This window comes from Elgaria multicarinata, chromosome 1, assembly GCF_023053635.1.
Source record: "Elgaria multicarinata webbii isolate HBS135686 ecotype San Diego chromosome 1, rElgMul1.1.pri, whole genome shotgun sequence".
Classification (NCBI taxonomy): domain Eukaryota; kingdom Metazoa; phylum Chordata; class Lepidosauria; order Squamata; family Anguidae; genus Elgaria; species Elgaria multicarinata.
This window is the reverse complement of record NC_086171.1, coordinates 159,774,467-159,802,086: the sequence shown is the minus strand read 5'-3', so window position 1 is coordinate 159,802,086 and position 27,620 is coordinate 159,774,467. Positions and strand designations below refer to the sequence as shown.

The following is a 27,620-nucleotide window of genomic DNA, read 5'->3' as shown; positions in this document are numbered from 1 at the left end:
GCCAAGGCAAAGGAGGAGGGGGGGGGCTGCTGGCCGCCGCCGCCGCGTTTCCCGCAAGCGCTCACTCGGCCGCCTGCACAGTCTCTCGCAGGACGGACTAACAGGTGGGATGCAGGGGGTCTCTGAGGAGGCCGGAACGTGTACTAATAGCCAAGCCAATGACGAGGACTCGCCACCGTCTGACTTCTCCCGACCTCTTCCTAGATTCCCGACCAGTCGATCGCTGAGGTCTCGCGAGACCAGCGGTTACGGAAAAGCTAGAGGCAATGCCCCAATATGGAACCTCGCTCTAGCGCCCTATGAGGAGCTTAGCCAGCAATAGGGATGTCTCGCGAGAACGGAAAGGAGGCGAGAAGAAAGTGGGGAAGGAAGGTGGAGTTTGAAGCTGGTCAGGGTTGCCGCCTTGGTGTGGCAACTCTGCAGCGCGAGTCCACACGCATCTATTCGGAAGTAAATCCGAAGGCTTACTTAGTTCAGTGCAACCTTCAAGCGTGGATCTACCTCCCCGTTTTTTCCGCTCACCGACAGGAGGGCAATAATAATAATAATAATAATAATAATAATAATAATAATAATAATAATATTCTTGCTATCACCTCACCGCTATGAATTATGTCATTGCTGCTGCTCGTCTTTGTGTTCGAACCGATTTGAAACTTTACCATACCACAGAATCGTCTACCCCTTGCAGCCATAAAGATCCTTTCACTATGTGCTGGCACCTAGTTACAAAGGCACAACTAGGCTGCTTCAGTTCCTCGTACAGGTGTAAGGTTGATGTCAGTATAGCTACACATACACAGGTTCAGATTGATTTGTTGCACATTTGCACCTATGCCTACCCTGCTGTTCCTTGAGAGTAGATTGAACCGGTAGCATCCAACTGCTAGTTCCTGCCCATTTTCAAGTGCAATATATGTACACTAAAATCATATTATACTCTGCGTATATTGCAATAACTTTTTTTTGCTATATAGCTATTAAATGGAGTTGCAATTCATACAAAGTCCAGTCTTAAACTCAATATTAAAATGAACTCAAAAACATAGAAAAACTGCAGATAGTTATTCCTCAAGAATATGATCGTAACACAAAACCTAGAAACCGACACAGTGGAAAGTGAGCCCTCAAATTTACCATGCGTGCCACTAATACCCTTATCGCTATACCCAATTCCATTTGTATGTTAAAAACAAAAATGGGTTTCCAATCCTGTGGTAATTTCAAGTTGCTGCGAGCTGCCACACCATCTGCTGGTGCAAGAGGCACATAGCAAAACACAATCCCTGGGACGTGCTGCTTGCTTGTGGGTGCCTAGAGGCGCAATCCTGGGCATGTTTAGACAGAAATTGCCAGCATGCCCCAGACCAGGTATGCCGGCTAGCGCATACTGGGAGCTGTAGGCCTTTTGGTTTAATCATACATAGGATTGCGCCCTAAAATGCGTCCTGCCTGTCTAATGGTCCCATGCCGATTATATGTGGCTTGACAACTCGCCCACAGTCAGAACGGATAGCGGGCACGTCACAATCCCACCTCCAGCGACACCACGTCGTTCATGTTTGCGTTGCGCGAGGTTTTGCGTGGCTCCCATCACCTCGACACTACTAAATCCTGCGAAACCGCGAGAGGGCCGGAGGGGAAGGTGGCGCATGCGCTCCGCACATGGGAAAGGGAGAGGCGGGCGAGGCTCCTGATGTGCGGCTCCAGCTTCTCATGCAGAGCAGGGGGCGGTGCCGCACCCGTTTGGAAGAGCCAGGAGGAGTGGCTTTCCTGAGCAGCCCCAGCTCGGAAGGAAGTGACAGCAGCGGCGTGGAGGAGATTTGGTGGCGCGCGCAACGGCGCGCCAAGATACCGACCATACGCACGCGCCAACCGGCTCGCCCGCGCCCAGCGCAGGCGCAGGGAAGATCTTTAGAGCGCACGCGCGGGGGCTCGGGGGGGCTGCCGACTCTGGCCGCCATGGAGCGGAAAGGTGAGTGCGCTTGGCCCCTCTGACCCCCCTCCGCCTCTCTCTTGTCAGGCAACGGCCGTCCTCCCCCGGCCCTCTCGACACCCCCGCTCTCCTAGTCAGGGTTCACCCCCTGGCCTTTCGGGGTGGGCTTTCTCCAGTGTTGCCCCAATTCACACGATCGGGCTTCTGTTTTCTTTCTCGTGTCGTGTTGCCTTTCCTCGAGTTCTTCCCGAACGTAACTGCCTATTTTTCAGGCCTCCTGACAAATGTCTATCTCACTACCACCACCTCGTTGTGTATGCGAGGTAAAGAGGGTGACATAATAGCCGACCTCCACTGACATTGTTATTTAATGAGGGTAAAATAGTCTGGTGTACGCGTGGCTCTCTCTAATCGAGCTTGCCCGCGATTAATGCTGCTTTTGAGGAAAGATAGGGATAACCATAAACCAAAGTAAGCCTGGCAGGGTTGATGATGCTAACAATGAGCTCTTCTCTTCACCAAACGAAAACTTCCTTTCTGTTCTTTCTCGTTTTCTTTCATCTTGTTCCAGTTCTAGCACTGCAAGCCCGAAAAAAGCGGACCAAAGCCAAGAAAGAAAAGGCCCAGAGAAAGTAAGTGTAACCCCCACCCCCTGCCATTTCAAGCAAAGGCAAAATGGTGTCAGGATCATAAGTACCTGAACTGATTTGAGGAAGCTAGTCTCATAAACGTTGTTCTGTAACAGAATAAAGAATCTTCTAATTTCCCACTCCTAAGTGACTCTTTACAAGTCCACCCTAAGGGGCAGCCTCAGTATTAAAAGCACATATGTATCCACTCCTTTCAAAATGACAGGTACTCTTCTGCTTTTTGTAAATAATGTAAACAGGCACAATCAAATACAGTTCTATATGTATTGCATACTATAGACTTTCCAGATGGGTAGCCATGTTAGTCTGTTGCAGCAAAACAACAAAGTCTTATGACACCATAAAGATTAATAGTTCTTTCCTGGCAAAAAGTCTTGTGGGCATTATCCATTTCATCAGTGTTAACCATAAAGTGATAACCATTCTTGAACAAAGGAATTTCAAACACTGATATCAATTTGAAATTGATTCAAAAGATTCAACTCTTATTTCCTGTGCTTTCAATAAGGATAATATTGTGATTTTAATTATGCTGTATATGTTATTGGCTCACCATTACACATGCCTACAATATCACCTAACAATATTTTGTGAATGGCAGCTGTTAAAATAGTTTTCACTATCGGTACTTTCTGCATTTCAGTGCCCTCTTACAACAGAGTTTGCATCCCCCTCCCCAAGCATGTGCATATAAATTGGTCAATTTGAAGTTAACACTTCACAGACTGATGAATTTAACAGTGCCCATGGAAGTTGATGTCAAAATACAATTTTGTTAGCCTTTAAGGTGCCACAGAACTCTGCTGTTGATTCTGTAGATGGTAAGCTTTACACAGCTTTTTGATGATGTTCTCATATTCATTGACTGGATCTTCTGTTTTAAGGCAATCAGGTTAACCTGAAATAGTAGATAAGTTCTGTAAGTTAAGTAGATCAGTTATTTGCTTGTTTACACACCTTTTAAACTGAGTGCAGTCCTGTACTCTCTGGTCAGGTGTCCCAGGGACCATAGCACAGGTCAGAAAACCCCTCCCAAGGTCATAGACAGTGCTCTGACGTAGGAAGGGTGAGTTGGAGATCCAACCCCAGACCACTCCCCCTCAAAGCTGGTGCAGAGAGAACTGTGCTGGCTGCCTCTCTGAGGTCAGAAAAGCAACCTCAGAGGAGGAAGATAGGGGGCATTCTGGTGAGCAGGGAGTGGAGTAGCCCAGAGAGGCCAGGATATGATTTATCCTGAGCCTTCTCCAGACTTCTTCCCTCCCCCTCTGAAGCACCCTCACCAGGTGGGCTAAAAAGCTTGTCTAGCAAAAATCAGCCAGGACAGACGACGGAGAGGCAAAGATTGCCTCTGCCGCACCTCCTCCCATGCCAGCTTCAGTCCAGCAGAGCATAGGAAATTCGAAAGCCTCCAAGTTTGGAGACTTCCAAGATGCGAGAACATAATCAATAGGATTACGCTCTTAATGTGGGATACCTTGAAGAAATCAAATATACATAGTTAAACTCTATTCATGTAGATGAAGTATGAAGAATGGTATATAACACAGAGAAGATTTGAGATTTACACTTGGCTATTATCTTCTAGCCAGCCTTGGATTTTTGAATACTTATTTGCATGGTCATGATCAGGCATCTTAGACCCAGAGAGCTTGAAAAATAGAAAAGTTTAAAATAATAAATAGGCAATTGAGCATGTATGCTTGCAGGAAAATTTAGCAAACAAATAAGTAATAAGGATGTGTTTTCTGGGTTGTACAAGACTATTGTAAGTCTGAAAAAGGACACCTCCTTCAACCTGAAGAGCAGAAATTACTTAAAACTTTTCAGCAACTACTTATAGGAGGGATTTCTTCCTTTTTTCACACCATTGCTGTGACTAGCACACAGCTTTGACAACACACTCTAATGTTTAAATTTAGACATGCGGGTTTTTATTATTTACTCTAATTATTTTAAACATGAATGGGTATTTAGGCAGTAATGTCACAAGCTTTCTGTAGAAGTAAGAGGTGGTAGTTAACTAATCACAGAATTTTCAGTGATTGACAGTTCCTTATCTGAAATGCAGCTCCTGTCCTTAAGGATGCTACAGCCCTCAGAGCAGTTGATTAGCTCAAGAGGATTGTTTTACACCCATAGGCAGAACAGGGTTCCCATATGGCTTTCAAATATTGGAAGGCGCTTTGCTCTTGATTTATACAAGTAGGTACTTTACTCCAAATAGCTGCTATACTGTCCTGGGCGGACAGAATTGGTAGTCCTGCTGAGACGTCCTGCTGATTTCAGTGATACTTACTCTCAAGTAAGTGTGCATAGAATTGTATTGTGCATGCTAAGGGGTAAATGTTTTCGGAGAAGAAAGTTGAGTCAAAGCTGTGCATTATTTAGTGAGAGTAATTAACTGAGTGCTACTGTTTTTCAACTCTGCAATACTAAATATACTTATGAGGGAATAAGCTCCACTGAACACAGTGGGACTTGCTTCTAAGTAAGGGTTGGATTGCACAGGCACTAGAAACATATGTATAGAGATGCCATCATATGTCATCTCCAATAAATATATGTCTTTCCTATTTTCTTCCATCTAAGCTGCATCTTCAGATGGGTTTTAGTCCTGTTCTGCCCTTCAATACTAATCTAGCCTTTCTCCTGTTCCTATGTTTTGGTCAGTATGAGAGAAGACACACCTTGTGTTTTGCAAAAATAAAAACCCAAGTTCAGTCCTTGACTTCTCCAGATGGGGAGGAGCAGTAATAAGTACTGCTTTGCAGAAAGTCATGGGTTCAGTCCCTGACAGTTGCAGTTAAATGAATCTGGGTAGCTGGACTGGGATAGACCTTTGCTTCTGAGACCTTTGTAAATCAGAAACTACTGGGTTAGATGCACCAACAGTGTGATGGTGTAAACCAACTTATAATGTTTTCTTATCCTTTGCCTCTTTTGGCTTCTTCCTATCTGTTGCTGATTTCACAGATCCATACCTTTGAGGCATTTCTGTTGTTTGAACAGGCTTGAGTAGAATGATTTTTATAAGATGTTCAGCGATAGTAGCTTCACATTTGATGCTAGTGCTCCAGGAAAGTTCCTTTTTTAAAAAAGTTACTTAGAAGAGAGCAGTCAAAACTGTTCTTGACAAAATTTCAAGAATAGTTAATATTGCTTATTGCCATTTAGGCAATAGACAGCAATAATCATGTGTTATCTCAAACCTTCATATATAAGATGGCTAATACTTTAGCAATTTTGAAAGCCTTAAAATAGCCAAGGCTATCTTTTAACATAGAGCAGCGGAGAAAGAGAAACAGCAGAAACTGAGCTTTGCTGCACTATCCAGACTTAAAACTCGATATTCCCTGCGCTACAAACCCCATAGGATTTAACAGAGCCCCATTTCTCCCCAGTATTGGCATGTATACAATAGGCTATTGTAAGGAATTGGAGGTCTATGCATGTGTTTTATATACTCTTGCAGTCCTCCTCCGCTTTTCCCCATCGCACATCTAAACACTGCATTGGGGGATGGGAAATAGGCTCTGGACCTTATGGGGATTTCTCTGCTCAGAGTTGCTGCTTGTGCAGAGAGGAATTGTGTCCCTAGAGTTGATGGATAAGGTTCTTTGTTCATAGCAACTACGAGCTTAGCCCCAAGAAAACTGGCTTCAAGTGATGCCTCCTTTTATGGAATGATTTTGAGCACCATTCATGTTGTTATGTATACATAGCTATCAATGGCTTATTGAAAGACATATCAAGTGTAGTGATGAGGTGCAATAGAAATATGAAATAAATAAGTGCAAAAGGCCACAGAAAATGTTGCTAACCCACCTGCCCACTCATACTGATGTTAATCATCCGTCTTGTAAAAGAAGAAAAGAGCCAACTTTCGTAAAAAAAAAAATCCCTGCCTACTCAAATGTTTTTTGACAAGCTTTGATACTATATGTGGGTTGAACAGGGTTGCGGAAAGCTTACAGTTGAAAAGAAGAGGAATTGAGCACTCGAGGCAAAGGTTAAATATGGATGTGATCAATGGCAATATATGTGGAGTGTTTACATTTATGGGATTACAGGCTATGGTCACTGTAAACCATATTCATTGCCTTCCTGCCTAGTGTTCATTACTAGATAACACTGATATATATAACTGGTGTTTTACAGTGTGTATCCTATTCATACAGAAGCATGCAACAAATGTTTGAAAATACTGTATGTGCATTGTACACTTGACACCTAGACTGGATGATGCTTCCTGGCAATTGAGCACACATTGGAAGCCTGGGTTTCTTGCCATTTAATATGGCTGTAGTAGTCATTCTTACCGGTAACATGCTAACTACAAAGTGTTGTTAACTAGACCATTAGTATGAGATCAGTTGTGAACACATCTCGGCATTAGCCTGAGCGTTTGGCTATTTTTGAGGGGAGGAGTTATCAACCATCCCTGGCTTTCAGCTAGGCTTTGGTGGGCTATGGGGCACCAAAGGAGATGTAGATTGTGATGTAGAGATCAAGATGCCCTCATAAGAACATAAGAAGAGCCATGCTGGATCAGACCAAGGGTTCATCTGTTCACACAGTGGTCAGGAACCCATAAGCAGGATGTGGTGCAACAGCACCCTCCCACCTGTGTTCCCCAGCAACTGGTGTATATAGGCTTACTTCCTCTGATACAGGAGGTAGCACATAGCCATCAGGACTAGTAGCCATTAATAGCCTTCCCCTTCAGGAATTTATCCAACCTCCTTTTAAAGCCATCCAAATTGGTGGCCATCACCACATATTGTGGTAGTGAATTCCATGGTTTTGGAATTCATATGGAATGTCATATTTTGGGAGAGGGAGAAAAATGTCTCCCTATCTACATTCTCCATATCATGCATAATTTTTCACACCTCTGTCAGGTCTCCCCTTAGCCTTCTTTTTCCAAGCTAAACAATGCTAGCTGTCGTAACCTTCCTTCATAGGAAAGATGATCCAGACTCTTGATTATTTTAGTTGCTCTTTCTGCACTTTTTCCAGCTCTACAATATCTTCGTTTTGGTGTGGTGGCCAGAATTATACACAGTATTCTAAGTGTGGTAGCACCATTGATTTGTATAAAGGCACTATGATATTGGCAGTTTTATTCTGAATTCCTTTTCTAATAATGTCTAACATGGAGTTTGCCTTCTTTACAGCAGTCGCACACTGAGTTGACATTTTCATCAAGCTGTCCACCACAACCCCAAGATCTCTTTCTTGGTTGGCCACTGCCAGCTCAGATCCCATCAGGCTATAATTTGTAAACCACCCAGAGAGCTTTGGCTATGGGGCAGTATATAAATTATTATTATTATTATTATTATTATTATTATTATTATTATACTTGAAGTTGAGATTTTTTGATTGGATCGAGGAGGGGGTCTAGATAGCTGCTCCTCTGTATCCTTCTCCCCTATTTGCCTTTCACTGATGATTGTATGAACCAGTTCAGTTCCCTATGGAAATTACTTCCTGGATATCGGAAGCGTGTAGCCACCAAGGACTTGCAGGACTAAGAGGAAAACATGATTTTGGCATACAAAAAATGATGTAAACAGTACAGATAGCATTTATCTTTGTACAATGTCTATAAAACTTACCAGTTCTATTTACCTTTGAGTAAATGCATCCATGCTTTGTGTTGAAAGATATTATCTGCCACAAACATGGTGTCTTTAATATTCTTAAACATATGTATGTCTGCTGTATGTTCTGTTCTTCTGCCATTATCAGCACTCTACTAGGTAAAAGGAGAAAATGGAATTAGGGTGAGGAAATCCTGCCCTATTGCTACAGTGTTGAGTTCTCCAGCCTCCTCTGTTTTGCTTCCTATACCCAAAGGGTCATGTGAGAAAACCCTTTAAAACCCAAATTCCTATTTGCTGGGAGTTAAATAAGAACATAAGAAGAGTCATGCTGGATCAGATCAAGGGTCCATCTAGTCTAGCATTCTGTTCACACAATGGCCCATGAGAAACCCACAAGCAGGACATGAGTGGAACAGCAACCTCTTGCTCATGTACTCCAGCAACTGTTCTACATAGGTTTACTGCCTCTGATATTAGAGATAGCATAGAGCCATCAGGGCTAGTAGGCATTGATAGCCTTATCCTCCAGGAATTTCTCCAATCCCCTTTTAATTGGCAGCCATCACTACATCTTGTGGAAGTGAATTCCATAGTTTTTAACTGTGCACTTTGTGAAGAAGTATTTCCTTTTATCTGTTTGAATCTCGCACCATCAGCTTCATGGATGGTCCCAGGTTCTAGTATTATGAAGGAGAGAAAAAAAGTCTCCCTATCAAGTTTCCCCACACCATGCATAATTCTGTACACCTCTATTAAGTCTCCCCTTACTCTCCTTTTTTCTAAGCTAAACAATCCCAGATGTTGTAAACTTCCCTCATAGGGGAGTTGCATCAGCCCCTTGGTCATCTTAGTTAACCTTTTCTGCATGCTTTTCAACTTTTCAATATCCTTTTTTAAAGGTAGTGATGAGAACTGTACACCATATTCCAAGTGGGTGGCACCATTGATTTGTGTAAGGGCAGTATGATACTGGCAGTTTTATTTTCAAATTCTTTTCTAATCAACCTAACACAGAGTTTGCCTTTTTTTTACAACACCCATATGCTGGGTTGACATTTTTATCAAGCTGCCAACCACAGCCCCTGGGTCTTTTTTCTTGATCAGACGCAGCTAGCTCAGATCCCATCAGATTATTTATTTATTTATTTATATATTACATTTATATACCGCCCCATAGCTGAAGCTCTCTGGATGGTTCAAGCTTATTCTTGAAGTTGGGATTTTTTGCCCCAATGTGCATCACTTTACACATTGAACCACATTTACCATTTTGATGTCTATTTTCCCAGTTTGGAGAGGTCATTTTGGAGCTCCTCACAGTCCCTTTTTATTTTTATTTATTCTATTTCTATACTGTCCAAAGCTGAAGCTCACTTGGCAGTTCACAAAAATGCCTTTTGCTTTAACTACCCTAAATAATTTAGTGTTATCAACAAACTTGGCCACTTCACTGCTCACCACTAGTTCCAGATCATTCATGAATAAATTGAAAAGCATTCGTCCCGGTATGGATCCGTGTTGGACCCCACTGTTTACATCCCTCCATTGGAGAATTGATCATTTATTCCTAATCTCTGCTTTCTGTTCTTTAACCATTTAATGATCCATAAGAGGACTTCTCCTCTTACTCCATGTCTGCGAAGTTTGCTCAGGAGTCTTTGGTGAGGCACTTCATCAAAAGCCTTTTGAAAGTCCAAGTAAACAACATATACCTACATGTTTATTGAATAGTTCATGCTCATGAATGCCCATACTCATGAATAGTGTTTTGGGGATCCCGTTTTTTGTGAAGTATGGAAACTTCACTTATCATGATGAGAAAAAACTACAAATTAATGGTCCTTTTAAACTTTTCTTGAGAGAGATTTTCTATGTCAAATAGTTAATGGTTACAAAAGGATGGAAGTGTAGTCATCTTCATTTTGAACATTTTCATTGGTCTAACATACAATTTGGTAGCATTTATCTTGAGAATAAATGCCTGGAGAAATAATGAACAAAGTACTCCAGTATATGTTTTCTAGGTAAGCAGAGTACAACTTGAAAAATAGAGCAAATAACCCTGGCGTTGTTTCTTAATAAATCCATATAGTTTTATAGTTCCCAAGCTAGTGACTGTCTCATGTTTTCTGTTTCTTTCTTTTTTTAACACAATGAAAAACAAAAACTATTCCTAGATTTCTGAAAGAAGCAGCAAGAGTTTTACTTAATTTTGGCTTTTAGGAGTAAGGACTCAACTAATTTTTATTCATAGGAAATGAATTTTAATGCATTTTCTGTTCTTTCAAACATAGGGAATAAAGGAGTAAACATGCTTATTGCAAGACAGCATGATGTAATACCTTATGACTATATAGTCATATCTCAAAAGCCTATTTTATCTAGATTACTATATCAAACAGCCAGGAGTGCAATTTTTCCATCAATTATGCACCAGTGAGCCCCATTCATGATAGGTGTAGAGTTGTAGGCAACTTTTGTAGAGGACTGTTGACTACATGAATTGTATATGCAAATACTGTTCACTAAATGAGACAAGTTTTATGTGTGTGTGTTAGGGTTGTGGTAAAATATATATGTTCCTAATTAAGGCTTGCATCATGCTGAAAACACAGTGGAACTTTCCGGTGTAGAGCTTTACCATGAAAATTGCAAAGATTGACGGTTTTCTTTTCTTTTTTTATGGCTTAACTGCCTTAAAATGTTTGTTGTATATATACAACAAATTGTGCTTGCAGGCAGGGGATTGCTGAGGCTCGGTTCAGATGTAATGTCATCGCATGGGTTTTTGGGGCTGTGCTCTGGCGCACATGCTGTTTCCCGACTGCTTGCTGCTTCCACTTTGTTTCCAGTTCACAAAACAATCCAGGACCACCTCTGTTCTTGGGTTGTGCTCTACAACATGCAAGACTGGAACTCTGGTGCTGAGGGAGAAACAACCCAGAGTTTTATCCCAAGGTTTGTTGTTTGGTTAAAGCGCTGGGTAGTTTCTCCCTCAACAGTTCAGAGTTCCGGGCACTGTTTCTCCCACAAAAAAAGCTAGCTGATTTTTGTGTAAGGAATTCTTCAAGAGTTTGTCCCTCTTTTCCCTGGTTAAGTACTTGTGCTGCTCTTCACTTGCATGCATTACATGCCCACCCAGAACAGCATAGGGATTACCTGTGAGTAATTGTTTGTGTCATTTAATAGCATGTAGATCCATGTGCAGTAAAAGGCCTCAGTCTGGTGCCTCACTCAGTAGGTTGCAGTTCTTCCTTGTGAGCAGTTCAGTTTGAGAGGAAGAACTGCAGGTGGGTGAGTGAAATGGCAAGCCAAAACTGAAGCCTGGCAGGTTCATTTGCAACCAACAACTTCAGCTCTCCTCCTCCTGAGTAAATCAGCCAGTGGAGAAGGAGCAGTGTACCTTGTGGTATATGTCCACTCGTCACAGTGAAGTGAGTACCTCTTTCAAGAATAGGATGTGTAGCTTAGAACTTGAGTTTGTTTGCAGGAGGAGCTGCTGATCACAAATTATTCAGAGTGTGCATTTCAGTTGGGTTTTCATTTCTCTTGCTTCATATATGTTTTTCTGTGCCTTTTCAGCTGTCTGCTGCTTCTTACATAGTCAAATGTGTTACTGTTTGGTTTTATCGATGATCATTTTTTGATCCTGTGTACAGTTAAGTGCTAGAATGTCAGGATGAAGCAAAAGGGGGAAATGTGCCCGAAGTACATATCATAGCCAAGAATGAACTTGGCACTTATCTCTCCTTTGTTTATCTCTTAGTGGGAATTTGTGGGATAAAGATTTTATGTAAAATGTTCTTCCTTCTTTTCCATAGAATTGCTTTAGGCAGAGCTAGAGAAGTCATAGCTACCTACAACTTTGCTTTGGGCAGCGATAGGTTTCATACTTTGAAATCTCCTTCCTGCCTTGGCCATAGAGTGCCTATGATCAAAAGCCATTACTGTGATGGTGGATTTTTTGCAAGTTTGGAAGGATGTGAGTTATTGAACAAGAAACTGGTGACTCAGTTCAGGGAAAGGAAACCTGGACAACAAAGTTGTGTCTCTGGAAAGACTTTGGAAGCTGGTAAACATCAGAGGAAAATAATGAATCTTTGGTCATTCTAGAGGGTGGCTAAATTTTTGCAGGAAGCAAATCAGCTGAGATCAACCCTCTCCAGTGATGCTGCAAGCCATTTACCTGCAATGCAGTGCTATGCATCTGCAGCTAGGTGGTGGAGGCAGATTCCTTTTCTCTCTTGCTTCTGCACAAAGCTTTGCTGTGTTTAGGAACAGCCAGCACCCTGCATGCAATTTATACACTCCGTTACCTGGACCAGTGAGCCGTTTGATTTTTGATGGCTCTTTCGAAAACTGTTGGTCCATCTTCAGAGATACCTTCATCAATGGGAGTCCGTGCTTCATGCAGGTATGCTTTCCTTTTTTCCCTTCCAGTTTTGTTGCGGGGGGAAAGGGGACTTTGATTCCCTTTATAAGGACTTTTATGACAGGAAAACACATAAATCTTTCTGAGAACATGAATTCAATTGTCATTCCCCCTTGCCTCCGGCATATAATCTTTATCAGACACTTTGCTTGAGAACAAATCCAGTGAAGTTAAGCTGTAAAAGCAAGAAGATGTTCAGAAGCCTGTGGTGGATAGCTGCAAAATGTTCTGATAGACTAAAACAAATGCTTTCAAGGCTTCTGTTAGCATTTAGTGTGTTTCTAGCTGTGTAGCAATTCTGTTCATTGAAATTCAATCTCTGGAACTCTCACATCAGCCTTTTGTCCCTTCTTGTAAGCTGCTTCTGAATTGTTTGAATGGCAGAAATAGATAGGAAGATGCTTGTCGGTTTCTCTGTCTTTTGATGAACCAATTTATTTGAATGAATCCTTGTTGTTTTTTATAATATACTTTTGGGTTCTGAATTCTTTGTACAGTATGTGCATGTTTTACAGTTCTGGTCTCTATCAACATTGGTTTTGGGTGTATTTTAGGAAGGGTGAGGCAAGAACAATTAAAGGGATTATATTTTTAAGGATTTAATAGGAAAAGTACACATACTTTACAAATAATAGTAGTGACAGTGTTGCCTTTGAAATGCAATCGTGTCTTTGCAGTGTTACATATTTCTTTTACTGCCTGGCAAATCATAACTCATTTTGGAAGTATAAGGACTTGAAATGCTTAATTGTAAAGATGGTGAGCTTTCTTAGTTTGTGTGATGAAATTTTGACTTCCGTTAGATAAAGGATCATAGCAGTTCTCAAAACCTTTGTGGAGGCTTTCTAGTAACTTCCTTGCTGCAGGAAAATTGTGCTTGTTGAAGAGATCAGTAATTGCAGAATATCTGTGGCATTTTAAACAGCATCTTTGATTGGAGCATTACCACTGAGAGTTAACTAAATCTAATTCATTGCTCATGCTTTCCCTAAAGCATTGTCTAATTGAAGAACTACATAATATACTTAACAATTGTTCTGGTATTTATGATGTAATTAACAAAAATAGCTTTGCTATGATGGGTGTGGCTTCTAGATGGATCATACTGATTTTATCCATATTTGTTTCTTCTCTCGGTTCAGGATTTATTGATTAGCATTCTATTTTTTTCATTGCCTCCAGCTGTCAAAGCTCATATTAAACTATACTACTTTACAATTGGCTTCATGTTATCCCTGTGTGTGTTCCGTTCACAGTAGGCTTAATGTGCAGATTTGACTTTTAATACTTGCCAAAGAAATATGTAGGAAATTAAAGTAAATCTGCAAGAAAAGGGGAGGGGGTGGGGTGGGTGGGGAGGAGGTTCACATCAAAATGCTTTCATATGTTCCAGAAGTGTATATGAGCACTATTTGTTGGTATACCAGCTTTTGCAGTTTAAACATTCCTTCACCAAACCCCACAATAGATTACAGTTGTGTTATGAAACCAGACATTTCACAAAAGGACTAATTGATGTATTGCAAAAACTATATAGCAATTGTTTTCTTAAAAAGAAGGGGGAAATTTCAATAATTCTAAGGGTTTAGTAACACTAGCCTGTTTCTCTTGGTCATTATACAAAATTCACAGTACAACTTGGGTCATTGCAACAATCTAAGCCTGCCAACCACTACTGTGCTACTTGAAGTTAAATGTTTCTAAATGTGCATAGTCATTTTTCCTACTGAAAACATACCTTTTTTTGTTCACCTTTATTACCATATATCCACATGAAATGCTGATTTTGAGTGACTTCCAAAGATGTTGCTGTCCTGCTTTCTGGAAGCCCACTGAGTTACTTCTAAGGCTGGAATGTATATAGGTATCTGCAATAAGATGATGAGTGAAGCGAAGTCACTCCAAGGGGCTATCTGTAGAAAATAATTCAGAATCCCAGAATTTTCCATCCTCTGAACCCATCACTAAGTAGCTTTCACCGGACAAGTTCTATGAGCCATCAGCACTGATTCCTAATTCAGGCATTGTCCTACTCTACTACCAGTAGAACATCTCTAAGCAGCATGAAGGAGTTGGTGATGTAACCTCCATATTGTATTCCTGGCTAAGCAGCTAGTTTTTCTGGAGGTCTGTTCTGAGTAGATGGTGGTTGGCAGGGCCAAGGTCCCCAAATTGCACTTCTGCAAGTGGCTGCCTGGCAAATTCCACTGCTGCACCTGGCAACTCCCTTGAGACCCTCCTTCACCTCTGGCTTGGCAGTTGTGAGGACATATGTCCACCCCTCAGGTGTTGGATTTGCCCCAGTGGCCTCCAGTTCTAGATCTTTTATATTCCAGACAAAATGTAGCATAAAGCTCAGCTCCACTTGGTGATAGTGTTAAGAGTGTTATGACTTATATCTTTTGAAACTTTTGTATTTCGGATATTGAGAAGAGATTTGAATGCAGTGGCCATTGAGGACCATTTCACTCATCATGCAGCAGCAGATCGAGATTTGCTACCAACTGCATTCTCAACAGGGAGCTTCAGCCAATTCTGGTGCTCCGGAAAATGTACCTGCTATAAATACGTATTCATTGCATTCACACTTTAGGTGGACAGTTAAAACAATATAACATACCAAGCATCTCTAAATTCTGTTTGTGCTGGTTGGGAGTGTATAAAATAGCGTTAAGGGATGGCTAAAGAGATGCAACAAATGTGAACATGTATAAAAGCAACATTGAAGTTGTAACTGCAAATGTTGTAATAGCTCCTAGTATGGGGCGGGGGGAGTTGTTATGTGATGGATATGATTTTTAGATTAGAAACCAGGCATGCATGTTGCCTTATTAAAGAATAGTTTCAACTAGCTGAGATTAGGTATTGGCATTTACTCTTTTCAGATACCAACTTCAAAGTCACAGGAATTATAACAACTTTATGTAATTATTGGTTAGCAATTGGGAGAACACCCCAGGGTTGCTCATTCCTTCCTCCTTCAGAGCTAAGTATGTTGAGACTTAGGTGTACTTTGGTGTTAGTGCCAAAACACAGTTCACAAGTAGGCTTAGAAGTAAATATGCAAATACGTTTGAGGTAGCTGTGACTGACAAAATGCCAGTGCACATGTATTGCTAATTGAAGTTAGTTCTGAAACAGAAAAGATGGGAGTGTATGAAGAGAGAGGAGTATGTGAGTCCATGGAGTTCTAATTAGCCTAGCCATGGAGTGATGCTACGCCTGTGTTGGCTAACTTTTTGTGTTGCATCAGAGGCTGCCCCTAAAGTTTGCCCAGTTTTCAGGAATAATTTTCTTGGGATGCCTAAAGACCTGTTTTCAGAAGGGAGTGGGTCTAAGAAGACTTTCTGCATATGTGGAGCAAACCGCATGTCCATTGGATCATTGCTCTGAAGTATTTGAGGTGAGGTGGTTTGTTCTACCCAGCTTAACCATAATAATCGAAGACAGATGTGGTACATCTTGAATTCAAAGGCTTGACTTTTTAAAAAAATAGAAACTTTTTTACCTGTCATTATCCATCCTCAAACAGCATTTTAGTCTTTGTATAATCTCTCTTCCTCTGTCTGAGGGCTCACATGCAGTAAAAAAACCTCGTATGGTTTATGAATGTATCATGTCCCCCAGGCCTGAAACTCAACATCGAGGCCCTGCCACTCATTCAGAAAATGATCTCCCTGAGCAAGAAGAGGAAATCCTGGGATCAGATGATGACGAGCAGGAAGACCCCAATGATTATTGCAAAGGTGAGAGGTCATCATTTTACAACTTCAGTCTCCAAATTTTAGATCAGTAATTAAAGCTGTAAATCTGGCTTGGTACTTTCCGTGTATAGAAATTTGCTTTGTTCATTTAAATGAGATCTCATTTAGAGGGATTACATCATGGCTTGATAGACTTAATGCTGTTTATAATAAGGCTAGTCATTCACCAGGCTAGGTCTTTGTTAAACAAATCAACTTGAGTTATTAAGTGTGAGATGAGGCTATTAGTATTTCTTTTTATTTACATGTAATATATCTCTATCCTTTCCATTAAAATATGTTCATGCTTTCAACAAAAAGCAAAGATAATATCAAAATGGCAGAATTAACATCAGAAGTATAAAAATGCAGTTAAAGAAAAAAAATGTCCAGGAAATAACACACAAGCAAATAGATAATAAATATGGCAAGTTAAAAGCCAGGTAAAATAAGGAAACACCTTAATTTAATGCCTACAATTATACCACCTGGTAGGTTCCTGTAGTGGGGGGGAGGACAGGGAGTTCGAAAGCCGCATCGCCTCCATTAAAGAGGCTATTTCACAGGTTGATAGGATTAACCCCATGGAGAGATGGAATTTGGACCAGGTAGGATGGAATTCTGTCCAGTTGGAGAGAGCCTACATCCTTGAGATTGCTCCCCATTTGCAAGCCATGGTTTGCCAGAACCTAGAGCATTTTGGGAGAGATTGTCAAAGGGTACTAGTAAAGCAAAACTGCCTCCAGCGTAATTTATATCAGCCTTGCAAATTAGGCCACCCAAATTACTATCACTGGAAATGGTTTTTACAAACCTGATTTTCATTCATGAGTAACTGGTCATGGACAGAGGGAGCCCTTCATAATGTCTTTGCCAATTCTTATGAACAAAAAGCAGGTTAATAACAAAACATTCAGGCTAGAAGTCCAGCAAGGTGGCAGAGGAGACCCAGAGTGCTCCGTGCCTCTGCCCACTTGGTTTCTGTGCTAGGTGCACAGGAGCAGCTGAACACATCTCTCAGTTTCCACTGCCAGCCCACTGTGTTTCTGTGCTCAGCATAGAAACTCCGTAAGCTGCTGGAGGAAGGTCAGAGCGCTCCTCCGCCAAACAGCTCAATTGCTCGCCTGGATGAAATTCCTTGTCGCCTGTGGCCCCCAGGTGTGAATGTTTAAAAACAAAGCTGGCTTATAGTTCTTCTGTTCTCTAGCGTAGTGTACCGATCCAGAAATATAAAAAAAAATCCAAAGCACTCAATAGAAATGCATTCAAGGTGTGTGTTTTTTGAAGTAGGATATTGTTTCCTCGTTCTATATTGTCATTTTGTGCACCTCATCTAAATTAGTAATTTCTAAAGGCTAGAAGCAAAGATACACTGACAACATAGAATTAAGAGTCTTAGTTTCTTTTCCCTTTTAAAAGCAGGTGGGACCATCTGCAAACCATGCAATCTTGTCATGAAATGTGTGTAGGTGTACAATTGAGTGACCAAACAGAACGTGGTGTTCTCATGAGTCACAGTGGTGCAGTGACTTGGTATGGCTATCAGAAGAAGAATTGCGTAGAAAGCATGCACTCTTAATGCTTTTTTATTTGAAGTTATGTTGTAGGAGGGAAGACTGCATCATGAAAAGTAGTTCTGATTAGTACATAGAACTATTGTAGCATATTTGGTTGAATAGTTTTTCAGAGTGTACTATGAATTTCAAGGCATCTATTGAAAGTATTTGAAGGGTGGCACGTGATCCATAAATTGTTGAACAGAAAGCTCTGTAAGGTTGCTAAGGCAGTCCTGGAATTGATTGCAGGTGGAACATTGGTGGAACACAAAGCCAGTTGAATGTTTGTTTGTTTGTATGGGTGGGTTTTTTTGTTTTTTTACTGAAGCTGTCTCTTCAGGGCACTTCTAAATTTGATTAGCTGTGGTGAGATAATTGAAGATGCATGTGGCATAGGCAAGGAGTGATTCTGCCCATGAGGCTTCCCCACCTGGCCTGTGAGACCCTACGCAAAGCACTGCCCCTTTTTCAAAGGCATGTCCTTCCCCATAGAATAGTAAGTGATTTTCCTGACTTAATCTTTGCCTTACCCTATGTATCTTTGTTCCTTGTTTAAAAAAAGAACAGAAAAAGGAGCTGCATGGCAATCGTCATTTTGTGTCTCTTTCTTTCGCCCTCCTCACCCCCTGCATTTGGCAAGAGAGCTGGAGCCAGCTGTTGCTGGGATTGATTCTAGTGGAGGCGTGAAGAACCTGTGGCCCTCTGCATGTTGTTGAACTGACATTCACATCAGCTCTAATCACAGGCACTACTGGCTGGGGTTGAGGGGCACTGGAGTCTAACAGCATCTGGAAGACCACAGTTTTCCCCTTCCTCACTTTCCTACAGTTGTAATCTGGTGCCTATATACCTATTGTGCCTTCTGGGTTGGTTGTTTTAAAGTTATACATTTGGTGAGAGAAACTTATAGATGTTTATATAAGATTCCAGTGAGAGCAAATACTGTTTACCTGCTCACCTTGAGGAGCAAAATTGCGCCTGTATAGCGCCAGGCTTTCAAAATGGCATTAGGCACATGCTTGTCTCTGGTCCAATCCTCACACTACCTTGCAGCCCTCGTGGCAAGTTGTGTGGGGTCCAAACTAGATGGGAAGCCTTGTTTGTCTGTGAGGCATCTCTCATATAAGGTGGGGTGACTTTGAGTAGTGGCTATGTGTGAACTGCTTCACACATGCCCCTTCACACACTGTTTATACCCCCCTTGCAAATCATTGTGGTGGTGGAAATCACAACACAAGGGGCATGTGAGAATTGGGCAAGAGTGTCTGACAGGGCTGCTTATGACCTCTTTGTGTCCCCGTTGTTGTTTTTAATCTAGTGCTGCCAAAGGTAAGCGGCATTGTGAATAATTCAGCGGCAGACACCTTTATCATTTAACTTCCCTTGCAACCCATCTGACCAAGCATCTCTCTTCTCTCTCGATACCTTATTTTCTGTAAATGTTGAGCAAGCTCTTAAAACAGAGGCAGGCAGGGACTGAGTGTGCCTTGGTATTGTTTTTGTGGTTAGTTATGTACATAAAATACATGTATTAGTAGTGGCGCACAGACTGGAAATGTCTTCAATGTGACCTTAATGCTGAGCACATTGCCCATCAAATCATTCTAATTTTTAATGACTATGGCTCCTCATTGTGGAAACCTTAAAGACTTGCTAGGGTCCTGTTCTTTCAGGACATTGCTGTGCTTTAGCTGAGTAGTTCTGCTATTTCATGAGCTCAGGGTCTTATGAGGTAATAGCTAGAAACAATCAACTGGTCTTGTGAATCCTGTGACTGGACCTTACAAATTAACACCCTTTCCCAGCTGAAGTTGTGCTTGAAGGATGCATCTGTTTGCCCTGATCAGCAGCAGATGGCACCTGATACAAAGATTTTTAAAAATTGCTGTGGTGGCATTCCTATCCCTTTCGAGGGCACAGGAAAGCCTTATTAACTACAGATTTTCTAAGTATTGCTCAGTGGGAACAGTTAGTAATATACAGACTCTGTTCAGATGCCACTGTGGTGTCCAGCAGCAAATCATGGGTTAAGTAACTCACAAATTGCAGAGCAATTTGGGATTTTGTGCCAGTGGCATCCAGCAGCAAATCTGATGTTAACTGGAGGTTGTTTAACCCAAGAACAAGCTATGTGTTAACTTGGGGGTGCTTTTAATTGTATACTGCCAGAGAGCTGTGGCTGTTGGGCAATATAAATATGTAATAATAAATAAATAAATATACAAATACAACAACAACTCCAAGTGCCCCTTTTCAGATGTCATGGGAACAACCCTCGAAGGCAGCATTCGAGGGTGGTTAATGTAAACAGGAAGTGTCTCGCACGTGGTAAGTATCCCTGCAATTTATGGGTTAATTAACCAGAACCATTATCTGTCTGTTCCCTCTCCCCCCGCCCCACCCCTGACATTATGTAGCTATTCTAGCAATTGAATAAACTAGATTGGGGTTGGTGGATTATGTCACCACATTTACAACTCCCAGCATCCCCAACTAGCCATGCTGAACATTTTGGCAGTTGCAGAACTTTCTTCTTTCTAAACATGCATAGGATTGCACCCGTAGGGAGTTATTTTAGTATGAAAATCAACAGATTGGAGAGCTCCCTCTGCAGATAGCTATGTTGCGTTGTTGTCTTCCTCACAATCAATCTGACGAGAGGAATAGCACATTGTAGGGCTATTTCCTCTCCAGAAGCTGAAGAAACAAATGCCCCATTCACTCTATACTGTGACTGTGTTTGCTATTTGGTAAACCAGTGGGGTTCATTTGCATAGGATTTATTTCCAAAATGAAGAAATTAAATGACTCTGCCAACAGCTATGTACTGTCAAACGATGTTCTGTTTGAGATTAAATGCTGACAAGGGTGTGTAGACCAGCTTGTGAGTACCTCACTATCACTGTAGTTTCTTGACCTATTGTTTTTACATTTCCTAGGGGGCTATCATCTTGTAAAAATAGGGGATCTGTTCAATGGAAGATACCATGTGATCCGGAAACTGGGATGGGGACACTTTTCCACAGTGTGGTTGTCTTGGGACATCCAGTAAGTCTTTGTTTTTTGGATGAAATTTCTGCTAGTTGCTCAGGATACTGTTATAGACTAACATGAGAGTTTTCCTCAGCAAATTCCTACCTGTTTTCAAGTTCAAAGCATTCATCTCATGTAAACAGAATGGTAACAATACTATGTTCAGGTTGCACACTGAGATTGATACATACATTTGTCCTTGAATGTTATTGCTTTTAATTAGCTTTTCATAGACCTTGGGGAAAACTATCGTTCAGGAATGATTTATTTATTTTTTAGTTTTGCATAGGAAGTATTGGCTGGTTCCCAAAAACAGTTTAGTACTAAACTTTTGTGTCCATTTAGGGGGAAGAGGTTTGTGGCAATGAAAGTTGTAAAGAGTGCTGAACACTACACAGAAACAGCATTGGATGAAATCAAACTGCTAAAATCTGTGAGTATCCACAGTCATTACAATGTAACTTTAGATTGTATATCCTTTAAAAACATTAGTGGCACATTGCTCTAGCAGATTTGTTTTTCTGTAATAGATGAAAAGGAAAGCACTGTATATAGAAGCAGAATTAGGCATTTTATTATTATCCTTTAATCTGTAAAGGGTACATTTCTAGGGCATTTGAAAAGATGATAGGATATAGATATTGTAATCTGTGAGAGTGGGTAAATTAATCCCAAATTTGGTTTTGCTGCTTATATCATTAGTTGGGTGTCCTGTCAACATGTTAGCTTAGGTGCTAACCTTACTTTCATGCATTCAGCAATATGTTTTCAAGGGATTTTTATGAAGGAGCTGAGGGAAAGAAACACAAGCTCATGAAATAGAACAGCATCAGTACAGTTTCTGAGATAACATACCTGTGGACATAGGAATCTGGCTATGTAACAATGGTCAGAAATGTTAACATACTTGATACTTCAATTTCCTAAAAAGAAATTACATGGGATGAGGATTTAGCAAGAGCCTCAGAAACCTATGAAATTTCGCAGAGAGATTTTTCATTCATTAAAGAATTTCTTGTGATGTTATTTTTTTCTTTTCACTACAGGTCCGCAACACTGACCCAGATGATCCAAATAGAGAGAGGGTGGTTCAGTTATTAGATGACTTCAAAATTTCAGGAGTGAATGGTTCCCGTATCCTTTTAATAGAACAGCCTGTAAGGTCAGGGAGTTAAGTACAAAATCATACACATCTGTTGTTGTAATGGCAGCAGGAGAGGAAAATTATCTCTAGCATTCTTTATCCACAACAAATGTATAAGCATGTCACTCACCTTGGAGCATTGCACTGTCTGGAAGGCATAAGATCAGAATTGTTGGTAACTGTATAGCAAGCTCACCCTGTTCTGCCCATGGATGCTGGTTAGAACTCATGATCTTTAAAACACAAACACATATATGATACTGTGATCTTTACCTGCACACACAAACACTTCCTAAATGAGAGTGGTAAGAGAATTTTTGTATGTTTGAAGAGGAGAGGAAGCTTTTTTTTAAAAAAAAATATTGTTTGTTTGGGATCTGATCTGACTTCATCTATGGTGTCTTATAATGTGTTGGCATCACAGTGTGCAGGGAGCTTAGTGGTGAAATTATATAAGGCTACTGGAATAACTCCATTCATACTTCCTGATGTAATGTTACCCTTGCCACTTTGTAATAGTATTACAGATGCTTTAGAAAATTGCAAGCAGCAAGGCTAGGGAAAGAAGGAATCTACGAATCATGCAATTTTTTCTGAGAGTGGCTATATTTTCAGCAATGGCTAAGATGCTAAATATCCCAGCAAATTCAACCTTGACACAACTACAGATATTTGTATGGTATTTGAAGTTTTAGGGCATCATCTTCTGAAATGGATCATCAAATCGAATTATCAGGGGCTTCCACTACTCTGTGTAAAAAGAATCATCCACCAGGCATGTTCCACCTAATTTGGAATTACTTTGCTTAAATTTGCATGCTGTCAAGTGTAAGAAGCTTCTTTAAAGTAGACTGGCTTTCAGCTTTATGCTTTGGTGAAGCATATGCTGTAGAATGAGTGTGCAGCTGAAGATGCCCTGTGATCTCTCTTGTCAGTTGCTGCTGACGGAACTGATCTTACCTTGCCGTAGTGGAAATCCCATCATCCAATTGCTCTAGGATCCTAGGAAGGAAGATTAAGCTGTCTTTACTCAATGTTTAAGAATAGTAAACAAGTGCTGTGAATCGGTGGGCCAGTTCAAGAGTTTATTATTGCCTTCTAACTTCTAGGTTATTTCTTCTAACAGCAAAATCAGTGACATTATTTTGAGTGGTTTGGAAGCAAAACAAAGCCATTAATAAACAAGAGATAGGTTGCTGCATACCCTGGGAAATCCCAGGCTGTGTATGTATGTATGCATTTATTTATTTATTACATATGTATACCACTTTTCTTCCCTTGTGGAACTCAAGGTGATCTCCCCTCCAAGCACTGACCAGTCCCAGACCTGTCTAGCTGCAGAAAGGTGGCTGTCTCATGGGCCTTCAGACAGTACACACACACCCCACGAAGGCTGCAAAATTCCGAAAGGGGTGTGAGATGGAAAAAGGCTGTGCCTGTGTGTCTCAGTCTGCTCAATGACTGTTTCAATTTGCTTTGATCTGGGTTCATATGTGGGGGGCGGGGGGTGGTTGGGAGGGGTCCATGTTCTGTGTAAGAACAAAAAGCTCTTGGGCTAAGAGGCAAAGAGACACTGATATGGCTGGGGGTGAACAAAGGGAAGGTGTTGGCACCCTTGCTGCTGACTGTGGCAAGTGGATGATCCTTTCTCCTTCCACCCATCCCACCACTGTACACACGCATACACACACACACACACATACAGCAACAGGAAGGGTGGATGGCCATCCTGGGTCACTCTTTCAGTCCTCTCTTCAGCCCTGCAGTATGGCTTTGAGGTAAGGTCCAGAAGGAAATATAGTGATAGCATCTGTCCAGGGCCTGGGGGGTGAACGTCCCTTTGCTGCACTGCTTGCTTTTGCCTCCTATGCACCAGAGAGGCCTGCCACCTCTTCATTCCGGTGAGCAAGGAGGGGATCCACTTGAGTCATTGGCAGGTGAAAAACAAATGGAGTTGGCGAAATGCTGCCAAGTGATACCTGGCCCAATCATAGGTGTGCTTATTCAGAAGTAAGATGCTTTGAGAAGAGTGTCACATTCCCATGTAAGGCTACCTACCTCACTTGGCTTTGTTTGCAAGAGGTGTCTTCCCTTCTTACGACACCCTTGGATGTGAGCTCGGCCATACTCTTAAACTCTGAGGGTATCATTCCCTCTTGTGACACATACACTGCAATGTTTTGTGGTCAGTCTGACTTGTTTCATGTATTCATTACATTTCTAAGCTCTCTAGGCGGTTTATAAGGTGTCATGAGATACCATATAAAAGTTCAAAACTACAGAATAAAAGTAAAAACAAAAATAAAACCTAGCACCAGTGCAAAGATTTAAAATACAATAACAGGTTTAAAACAACAGAAACTAAAAAAAACCACTATAATGCTTGGGAAAATAAAAAGGTCTTCACCTAGTGTTGGAAAGAGCAATATGTAGACACCAGGTGAGCTTCTCTGGGAAGCTCCGTCCAAAATTGGGTGCCACAGCAGAAAAGGCTCTTTTCTTAGTAGCCACCTATCTCACTTTCTTTGGCAGGGTTTCCCAAAGAAGGACCACTGAGGATTATCTTAGGGCCTAGGCAGGTATATATGGGAGGAGATGATCCTTCAGGTATCCTGGCCCCAAGCAATTTAGGGCTTTGAATGTCATTACCAACACTTTGAATTTGGACATAGATTGGCAGCCAGTGATGATGGGAAAGTACTGGCATAATATGATCACATCACGCAGTCCCTCTTAACAGTCTTGCTGCCCTCTTTTGGACAAGCTGAATTTCTGGACCATTTTCAAAGGCAGCCTTGCATATAACGCATTGCAGTAATCCAGACGAGCAGTTACTAGAGCATGGATAATTGTAGGTTGTTGGTTATCATTCAAAAGTGGTAAGTAAAATCGAGAGGATAGGAGAGCTCAGATAAGGTAGGTAGAAGAATAGTGCTAAACTGAACAGGAATGGTTGTTGAAGCAGTAACAGGTTGAAGATCAAGTGAAGTGGGCACATTTTACTGTAGTTTCCATAGTAACCCAATTTTCTTATTGGTCACTTTATAAATGAATGCAGGATTGCTGATATAATTTCAGCGAGACTTTGGTCATATTATACACACAACTACCAAATTCTGGCTCTCTTCAATATATTTCCAAGATGCACCATTGATGTTTTCTATCATCTAAATGCAAGATTTTTGTTGTTTTTTACTCAATCCGCAGGTTTTGCAAGGGCTGGATTATTTGCATGCCAAGTGTCGAATTATCCATACTGATATTAAACCAGAAAACATTCTGCTGTGTGTTAATGACCAGTACATCCGCAGACTAGCTGCTGAGGCAACAGAGTGGCAAAGATCTGGAGCCCCCCCTCCTTCTGGCTCTGCAGGTACTTTGTATATGCTTTCAAGTTGGCTCATTTTGAAGTGTTTAGATAGGACATGGCAGGCATAAAATGTCGGCATCAGTGTATATATTGCTAACATAGAACACTTCATTTTGTCTATAAAATTAGATAATCATTAGATACCATTCCACAAGCAGCTTATGAACAGAGTGTAAACTCATGCTGTGTGGTTCCAAAATATTGTTTCTGATCTCGTGTAGTTCAAGTAAGTGATACAAAACCAGCTTCTTAGAAAGTCTTTGCATTTCCATGAAAGTTTTCCCAGGAGCTCCATTGTAGGATGTCTTTGTAATGAAGTGCATCTAGGACTTGGGTAGGCAGTCTTTGGGGGGGGGGGAGGCTGTGGGCACCTTTGGTGATTTGAGAAACTGTCCTGGGCACCACTGCAAAATGGCTGCCATGGGAGTTGTGTTTAGACTCAAAGGTCAAGTAACCTGCCCAAAAAACTGAGTGGAAGGCAGAGGTGGGATCTGAACCCCAACACACTAAGCAACTTCTTTGGACTCACGGGTTTTAGCACTAACAAAAACCAATTTCGTAGAAGGCAAACATCCCCCCCCCCCACCAGCCAATTCATTCACTGTTTCCCTTTTTCTCTCTGGACATACATTCTCTCACCTTGGCTTACCATACACACATGCACACATGGTCTTTCTCTCACACATTCACCCCCATCCTCCATCTGTTCCTATGCACGCACAAGCACCCCATGCATACATGAGCATCACTCCTATCTCGTTTCAAGCACTCACAAAAACACACCCTTTTTCAGAATCCCTCAAAAAACAACCCTCCTCTAAACCCTCTTCCTCTCCCACACATGCAGCCCCCGTACATTCCGTCATACAAGAACCAAACCTTCCCCAATACCTCAGGTTGCACTCCAGCCGGCTACTCCAACCTCCCCTGGCTGATCTCCCCCACTACTGGTTTCCCTGACCCTCAAGCTGGCTGGGCACACTGCAGAGGAAAGCATTGGCCTGCAGCTGCCCGCCATCTTCATTTCCAAAGAATGTCTCTGTGGCCCAGAGGCATTCATGGGAATATTATTGAGGCATTGCCCTCATAGTTATGTCTGCTGAGCTCCATAGTGCGTAGACTAGTATCTCCACGCATTCTGTTTCCTCCATCAAAATCTCCAATGTACCACTATGAAGTCTCCAGAGATTGTGGTAACTTCGTCAGTTAAGATTTGGATTTTGCACAGTTCTTCCCAGAGAGCAATTCCTGTGATAAACACAGTTAAGTTAAGCTCAGCATTGTTTTCCTTCTGGGAGACTTTACATAAATGATTCCTGACTGCTGTATCTAATTTAAAGTAGCTGCAATGAAGAGAATACTGCCAGTAGTCGCACTATGGGGTGCTGGTTAGCAAGAGATAGCAGTGGAGTGATCCACCTCTGGTGTCTCTTTCTACTCCCCACCTCAGTTAGCAACTAGAAGAGATCTGACTCAACCAAGTCACATCTGGCTCTTTGCAGGTTAAGCACAGGATGGAAGCTTCAGGATGTCAAGCATTTGCATCAGCATTTCAGTCACTGAATGAAATGCATTGTACAAATCTACATTTGGTTTCCATCTCTTGCAAAGTATTTCCCTCCCCAAAAACATGCAGTAGCAAAAAGTTGAAAATCCAGATATTTTTGTCCAAAGATCAGAAATTTAGCAACAGAGCTTATCTGTAGACATTTACCACTGGAGTGAACTCACCTTGACCATAGATCTGGAACAGAACCATTCAGTGACAGCCAAAATTACACATGGCTCCCTGTTCTTAAGTAAAGGTAGTTTTTATGCTACCAGGCAGCTTCTCTATATGAACTATTCTTCCTGGATTCATGTCTTGTGAATTTCTGGATTCAGATGTACTGTAGATATGTCTAGGAAATATGTGAGACCCATCCCCTTTACCAGTTCAGTGGTTCAGCTGCCATGTTTTTCACACTGTTCCTTGTCATCTTTAAGGGTAGAAATGCAGATTATAAAAGGGAATCCTCAGCTATGTGGTCAATGACCCATGCAGAAGGGCTGCCTGTTCTTGTATGTAAGGCTTCGTTTCTCAGCTTTGGAAGAAGCTTGCTTGGTGGTTGAAGGTTAGGCGTATCCCATTTTGGGGATAATAGTTT

General features: G+C 41.5%; 1 protein-coding gene across 1 annotated transcript in view; it reads left to right on the top strand.

The window, feature by feature from the left end:
• The first annotated feature begins 1,665 nt into the window (after positions 1-1,665).
• SRPK1 (SRSF protein kinase 1) overlaps positions 1,666-27,620 on the top strand; it is a 37,263-nt gene continuing 11,308 nt past the window's right edge. The window contains exons 1-8 of the mRNA XM_063140784.1: positions 1,666-1,975; positions 2,508-2,568; positions 16,255-16,373; positions 20,866-20,974; positions 21,305-21,392; positions 22,006-22,093; positions 22,772-22,878; positions 25,311-25,476. Of these exons, the coding sequence (XP_062996854.1) occupies positions 1,666-1,975; positions 2,508-2,568; positions 16,255-16,373; positions 20,866-20,974; positions 21,305-21,392; positions 22,006-22,093; positions 22,772-22,878; positions 25,311-25,476 (1,048 nt within the window). The remainder of the gene's footprint in view (positions 1,976-2,507; positions 2,569-16,254; positions 16,374-20,865; positions 20,975-21,304; positions 21,393-22,005; positions 22,094-22,771; positions 22,879-25,310; positions 25,477-27,620) is intronic.